At 63.6% G+C, this 7,295-nt stretch overlaps 1 protein-coding gene across 1 annotated transcript; it reads right to left on the reverse strand.

The window, feature by feature from the left end:
* Nucleotides 1–13: 13 nt before the first annotated feature.
* On the reverse strand, nucleotides 14–2,041 carry LOC102737853 (cholesin). The gene is made up of 3 exons (XM_081809525.1): nucleotides 1,782–2,041; nucleotides 991–1,173; nucleotides 14–809 (listed from the first exon to the last, which is right to left on the reverse strand). Exons 1-3 carry the CDS (start codon nucleotides 2,024–2,026, stop codon nucleotides 788–790), a joined length of 450 nt encoding a protein of 149 aa, XP_081665651.1. The 5' UTR covers nucleotides 2,027–2,041; the 3' UTR covers nucleotides 14–787.
* Between the last annotated feature and the right edge of the window lie 5,254 nt (nucleotides 2,042–7,295).

Here is a 7,295-nt window from a genome sequence, read left to right on the forward strand (position 1 = left end):
GGGTCCTGGCTGGTGACGGTGAGCAGGGCGCCCCCTCCACGCCCGTGACACGCAGCCGGGCCACCCCTGCCTCTGCCAGGGACCTGTGGGCCTGGGACTTCCTCCCGGCACCTGCTGAGTTTGGGGAAGCCGGGAGGGCTGTGCCAGCCACCTGGTCCCAGCAGATACGGATCCCCAGCCCCGCCCCCGGGCCCCAATCCTAGCCCTTCTGCTGGGAACTGCCCCGGTGACACCAGCGTTGGGGACCAGACTCCCTAGGGGGCGCTGGTACCCGCACAGCGGGAGACCGAAGGGCCCAGGTGGCACAGAACCACACATCCTTACGGCTGATGACCGGGGCCAGGGGATGGGGACTCCTGACCGCGGTCCAGGCCGCCGCCCTCCGGCCAGCCGCCCCGAGGGGGCAGTGAAGGAGGAGTGGGGCAGAGAGATCTCCGAGAGCCCGTGCGCAGCCCCCTTCCCAGCCAGCGGGCGGGCTTCCGGAGAATTCCTGCCCCAGTGCAGCCACGGCAGGGCCTTCCAGCGCTCTGCAGGTGGAGGTTCGAGAGCCAGCGGGCAGCTGTCCTCCTGGGAGCACTCCGTCCTGAGTCCATCCAGTGACCCTCCAGGGAGGAGCCCAGGGGGGCGGCCCAGCAGCCTAGCGCAGTGCCGCATTTGGTTCAGCAGCGTACAGGACGCCGGGGCTCAGTGAGACACCCCACACCCGAAGGAGGGCCGTCCTCGGCGCCCCCGCTGGTGGGCTGGGAATGGCGCGGCTGCTGTGTGTCCACAGCTCCTCCCACACCAGTCACCAGCGATCGCGCCGTGGGCTGTGCCCGAGACAAAGGAAACCGTGTCCACACAGACACACACCGCAGCAACAGCCCCAACGGCCACGTGGCCGAAACAACCCCAACGCCCAGCGACGGGCGCACGGACAAGCAAAACGGGGTGCAGTGTTTGGCCGTGAGGGGAGAGGAAATTCTGGCACGCGCTGCCATGTGCACGAACCTCCAGACAGTACGCCGCGTGGAAGAAGCAGGCCATGAGAGGCCGCGTGGTGAACGAGTCCCTTTGCAGGAAATGTCCCGAACGGGCACGTCCACGGAGACACGAGGTGGAGGAGGGACCCCTGGAGCTGGGGCGGGGGGCCGCTCTCTGCAGTGACAAGGGCGTTCCGAACTGGCTGCGTGGCTGCATGTAAACCATTCCCCAAAAACAATGCGGGAGGAGTGAAACCGTGTGTCCGCGGCGGGCTGACCCTGCTCTCGGCTGCTAGGGCTCCCGGCCTCGAGTGAGTACCGATCGGAGAAAAGAGGAACCCACTTCTGGGGAGGAGGACCAGGCGTGGCGACCAGCTGGGGCACGTGCCGCCACCTCCCGACAAGTTTCTTGGCAAACAGAAGCCAGTGGTCTCACAGGGGCCGCGCTTTTCCTGGAGCTTCTAGAAAGTCTCCTACGCAGCTGTTAGCAGTGTAACCTCTAGCCACTGCCCGCTTGTGAGGACAGATGAAACGGGCGGCGGGCAGTCCGAGGGCTCCGGCCGAGGCTGCGGTGGCTGCGCTCTGCTCCCCCGTCACGGCCAGCTCCTCAAGCCCGGGATGGCGGCTCTCCCCTCCCTCACACAGCCCCACCGCAGGCGCTGGTTCTGTGGGGGCACCACTGGGGGTGGACTACAGGCCCCGGGGTCCCCGTGGTCCCGGGAGCCAGACGGGTCCCAGGTCAGCTGAGTCTGCAGCCCGTGTCCCTCCCTGCCAGAACCCCTGGGACACTGGCCGGTCCCCGCGGGGGGGTCGTCTTACCCACGGAGGTAGTCCAGGGCCAGCTGGGCCCCGGAGCGCTTGGCCGACAGGCTCTGGGCTGCTCCTGACTCCCGCAGCCGCTTCCTCTCCTCTTTCCTCCGCTCCTTCTTCAGCTTCCTCTCCAGGACCCTCTTCTCTTCCGGGGTCAGCACGGGCAGCTGGGGGGCCGTCTCCTGCCTGGCCCCCAACACTGCTTCTCCCTGCAAGTCAAGGGAAAACCGGCCTGTGAGGATATCCCGCAGCATCCTGGACCCCCGCTCTCGGGAGCTGACCCCCTCTGGGTGGGTGGGCTGTTCCACAGCCTGTGCTGGGCTCCCAGCAGCCCCTCACCCCCAGTAACTGGGGACGGGGCTGTTCAGAGTCTTGCTCTCTCAGGGACCCAGGAGACCCAGCACCAGGTGGGGCTGTCTCACCCCAGGACGGGTCAAAGTTGACTGACCTCAGCCCTGTTTCCTGCCCCTGCCCCTGTGCTCAGCACTGGCGACAAGGATTTCTGGGCCTTGACGAGGGCCCCACCCTCTGAGACCCTGCAGGAGACCCGCCTGTCCCCCTTCCCCTCCCTGTCCCCACCGCTGTCTGCAGGCCCCCAAGCCCGCCCCGCAGTGGGATGTGAGGTCCAGGTGCACAGAGGCTGGGCTGAGAGCACACACTTCTTGCAGGGGGTGGGGGCGGGGGGGGCAGTCTTCCCACCACAAGGATCCACTGAGGCCCTTCTGCTTGCGCGAACCCCTCCTGAGGAGAGCAGGCGGCTCAGCGGCTGGGGGGCGCGGTGCTGGTGGCCTATTGTCCCCCCCATCGGGCTGTGGCCCCCTGACACCACCTCTTTCCCAGACACCTACAAAGTACAGTCCCCCCTCCTCCCCACTATCAAACCAGGTGGAGGGTGACGACCCCACAGCTGCACACACTCCCCCCTGCCTGGAAAACCAGGAACGCCAGCACTGGTCACGTGATTCCAGCCAGGGACCCGGCCACCGCCCCCAACGCCTCCAGGAAGGGCGAGCACGCTGCCCCAGGCGTGTCCAGCGTCTGCAGAGTACCCCCTCCCTTCGGGCCTCCCCAGAGGCCACGCATGCCCCCTCATAAAGTGCCAGTGCCTTGACAACCTTTGTGTTCCCACTCAGCCCCAGGTCCTTCCGGAACCTTCTAAAACAGAAGAGCAGCTCTCTCCAGCTCCTCCCTCTGCCTCCTTAAGACCAGCTGAATTTACCAGCAGTGGGGCTTCAGGGCTGCCCTGGGGAGACTCCAGCAGCCTCAACACCACACACGGACACGCACGCAGACGCGCACGCGCAGACAGACGCGCACTCACACACGCACAGACACACGCACGCAGGGCTCACGGACATGGCCCCGGGAGCCCAGCACCCCAGCTGCCGGAGGGCGTCTGGTTCTCAGGTGGGGTTTCCTGAGGTCGAGGGTGCAGCAGTCTGAGGAGCGGGACGTGGGCGTCCACGGGGAGTCTCCCTCCCGGCTCCCTGCTCAGACCGTGCCGGGCCCAAGGCGGCTGACGGCGGGCAGCACAGAACGTCTGGCAAAGGAGCCTCAGTGCGGGCCGGCCTCTGGCCCCCCACCCCGCGAAACCACGCAGGCGGCACAGCAGCAGCCACCCGGGGCCGACGTCCTGGGACAAGGTCAGGGCCCTACAGCGCTGGGCCGCGGACGTGTCGACACCGACCCCGGGGGGGCCTGGGAGGGGCAGCGAGGGCAGGAAGCACCTGCCCCGTGATGAGGGCAGCACGACTCTCCGCACCCTTCACGGTGCCACGTGTCACCAGGACGGGGCCTCTGCCCCCTGCGCTCCTGCCCCTGTGCCGTACAGAGGCTGCGCCCGAGGCTGGAGGAGCCCGACGCACAACACACGGACTCCCGGGGCTCCCTGAGGGCCCGGTCCCCACGGAGGGGCCAGCAGGCAGGCGGCGGGGACCCGAATGAGGCGCTGCCCGCACAGCCTGGGGTGACGCCCAGCATGAAGGGCCCACGTCTGGTATTAGGCACGCAAACCCAGGAAGGACACACACAGCTGCTTTCTCTGGCCTGTGGTCACCCCGGCGTGGCAGTGACTGCAGCCCACGCCCCGTGTCCTCAGGAAGCTAAGCGTGCCTCCAGAGCTGTTCAGAGGGCCGTGACGCCCGCCCTTGACTGCGCCAGGGGCCAGCCAGGGACGCCGAGGGTTCCGGACCCACCGATGCCCACACCCGGGCCACGGCCCGAGCCGAAAGGCCTCTCCAGAGAAGCTGGAAACAGAGAACGACAGGTGAAACCTCCTGAATTTTAACCGCCGGCAGTTCCAATTAAACAATGCAGTCTGTGGGCAAAACCAACCACTGCGTGTGAAGCAGGGAAGGAAACCGGCACCTCTGACCCAAGACCGATGCTCCACCTGCTAGACCAGCCTTCCTTTCCCTAAACTCTGACAGCCTGCGGGCATCCGCATCTGCCCTTTCTGGCTCTCTTCCAAGGAAAGGGGCCGCCAAGGAAAGTAGCCAGAGCCCTCTCCCACAGCTACCGCTGGGAAGGGAGACAGAGTGACAGACCATTGCCCCTGCCTCAGCTGTGATCCTTGCCCGGGGGGGAGCACACGAACCCAAGCAACCATTCGTGAAAAACACAACGGTCCCGGGCATTGCTTGAAGATCAAGAAGGGGGGCCCAGATGTGCAGGGCTGTGACCTGGTGGGGGCAGGGGCCATGGGCCAGCTGTGGGCCTCGCCTGGTCCCTTTGCTCTGGGTTCCCTGACTGTTCTGGCCTGGCCAGGGACGCCCCCACTGCTGCTACCATCATATGAGGGCGTGGGGCTGCAGGGGCAGAGAGCTGTCTCGGCCGCGGTGGGGCTGGGATGGGAGACAGCAGGACAGGGCCTGGCTGGACCCAGGGACCTCCCAGAACGTCGGGGTGAGGGCCGTGGGGGCCTACCCGGGACCCTCCTGCTTCCTTTGTCCCGTAGGCTCGCTGGTGCGGTGGGAGGCCAGCGCCAACACCACGGGAAGCAAAACCGCTTCTAAAGCACAGCGTCCGCGAGCTTCGTTCGCGAGCTGTCGTCCGTGAGCTGCCGTCCGCGAGCTTCGGCAACGCCACCGTCCCAGGAGGTGGAGCTGAATACAATTTTCTTTGGATTGAGAATGAACTTTCTCCAGTTGCCACTGATCTGATAACCCTCCGCAGAACTAGGTTGTAATTAGCAAATAAGTTTGGACACACCTGCCACCACCACCAAAGCCTCCCGAAGCTACTCGGGTTTAAGGTTGCCCAGGGGCTTGTGAACAGCCTATGTAAACACAAACAAATCTGAAAAGGAAAGCAGGAGTCCAATAATGGAAGCCTTTGGAGCCCCTTCTGGGGATGCAACTTTCAGGGGAAGGAGGGGTCTTCAGAGAGCGCAGGGGAGGGGAGGCACCCCCAGCCCCTGCAGGCCCGGCCCACTCTCCAGGGGCGGTGTGGGGTGGCGGCAGATCACAGCTGTGAACACGACCCTTTACCAAAACACAGACTCGGCCGACCGCGTGGGGGTCAGCTGCCATCACCCACATGTGCTGCCTGTTTTCTTGTCACAAACATGTGGAGTTGATGGCTGGCAGCCTCAGTGCAAGCACACAACTCCACAAAGATGGATTACCGGACGGCAGCGCGGCCACGGTCTCTGGTGTTCTAGATTGGACAGCATACAGAATCTCCTAATACGGGAAATCCAACTTTCAGCAACACATTCTCTTACAGTTAGACGTGTCCTGGGCTGCATTTCAAAAGGCACAAAAACAACTTAACGTGCACGGAAAACTTTGGGCAGGACAAACGGACCCGCCGTAGCTGCCGCAGGGGTGGGGGAAGGGGAGGGACGGGCGGGCGGTGTGGCCGAGGGACCTTGAATTTCGTCTATGTCGTCTCAGTGTTTCTCAACGTAAATGTTTTCGTGTACAATAGTAAGTCATGTGACGCTCGTGCGATTAGAAACGCATTCAAAAATTAAATCCGTACCAGCTTCAAGGGCAATGAAAACTGACTACATGCATCGAATGTACGGAAAAGAAACAAAACCAAAAGCCCCACAGACTGGAGAGTGGAGTCAATTAACCAAAGGAAATACAGGGGGGCTCCTGATAGAAAAGCTGACCGTGTTTGAGAAAATACAGGCGCATGAAATGAACAACTGTTTTCTTTCACCCTGGCAACTCCTGGCTGACACAGGGAGAAATGGCACTTCTTTGATTTGGGAAGGTTGCCACAGGCTTCACCCAGGCAGAAAAACCCTCAGACAAGATCTGCAGGAAGGAGGCTCTAAGGAGAACAGGCTCAGCACTTTTTTGGACCCAGGCAAGGAGCCTCTCTGGGCGCTGGACTCAGTCCCAGAGCATGGGCTCCCCTGCAGACACCCAAGGCCCAAACGAGAGAACCCGCAAAAGCGAACACCCACCATCGTTCCCCAGGAAGGGGACAGCGGGGAGGGGGCCAGAGGGAGGATTTGCAGGTTCAAGCCACAGTGTGGGCAGATGGGGCGGATACCCAGCGAGATTTTTCTCTCCCTCTGGTGAATACCCAACCTCACAGAGGGAGGGTCACATGTACTGCTGGCCTGGGCCCGTCTCCCTGCACCCCGGGCTCTCCCGCGGGAAGAGCCACACAAACGGGACCCCCGGGGGCTGCCATGCCAACACTGGCCACTGGAGGCCAGGCACTCTTGGCCCCGCACCTTTGGCTCATCTCTGTGACGGGAACCTGCCGAAACCTCTGGTGGGCACTGGGGTCAGGCCGGTGGGGTGGGAAGGGTGCTCGACCATTCCTCCAGGGCTGTGCTGAGGCTCCTGGGACCATGTCTCCAAATCAGCTTCCTGTGCCTCATCTGTCTGCCACTCTGCTTTTGGGGGGATCCGGTCTGAGACAGCCTCTGATGGGAAAGAGTGGCTGCATGCACCAGCTTCTCGGTCCAGCACCCTTGACGTAAGGCCACACATAGCAGCTGGTACCTCAGGCTGGACAGGGTCTCACCCCTGTCCCGGCCCCGCAGAACCCCCAATCTGTCCCCAGCCAGCTCATCCCCTGTGCCCAGTACAGCAGCCCAGTGATGCAGTGGGGTCCCAGGGCCTGGGGAGCAGGCAGCCTTTGGGGTGGGGGCAGCCATGGGGTCTTGAGAAATCGTCTGGAAGGACAGCAGTGCCCACCATGTGTCCCCAGCCCAGACATGGCCTGGCCAGAGCCCTTGTCCAAGGCTCCCCCAGTCCTCCTGAGCCTTAGAGGAGGGACAGAGTGGGCCACTGCAGGCATGGAAGCTGCCGGCACGTGTGGTCCTTGCAGGCACGACAGTGGGGTGACATCACCTCTGGGGCATGATCAACTCCAAGATTCAGGGATGGATGCCACAGTCTCAGGTCTAGGACCAGGAGCTCGGGCCACCAGGAGGCACAGAGGTTCAGGGATGGATGCCAGAGTCTCAGGTCTGGGACCAGGAACTCGGGGCCACCAGGAGTCACAGAAGTTCAGGGAGGGATGGGGGAGTCTCAGGTCTGGGACCAGGAGCTC

The sequence above is a fragment of the Leptonychotes weddellii genome, unplaced genomic scaffold (assembly GCF_054177405.1).
Source record: "Leptonychotes weddellii isolate Sample4059 unplaced genomic scaffold, ASM5417740v2 HiC_scaffold_10664, whole genome shotgun sequence".
Lineage (NCBI taxonomy): Eukaryota > Metazoa > Chordata > Mammalia > Carnivora > Phocidae > Leptonychotes > Leptonychotes weddellii.

Coding starts and splice junctions, on each gene's coding strand:
- LOC102737853 (XM_081809525.1), bottom strand. CDS start 2,026: ATGCTGCGGGATATCCTCACAGGCCGGTTTTCCCTTGACTTGCAGGGA. Junction 1,174..1,781: donor GCCCTGGACTACCTCCGTGG/GTAAGACGACCC, acceptor GTTTACATGCAG/CCACGCAGCCAGTTCGGAAC. Junction 810..990: donor ACGCGGCGTACTGTCTGGAG/GTTCGTGCACAT, acceptor TCTCGGGCACAG/CCCACGGCGCGATCGCTGGT.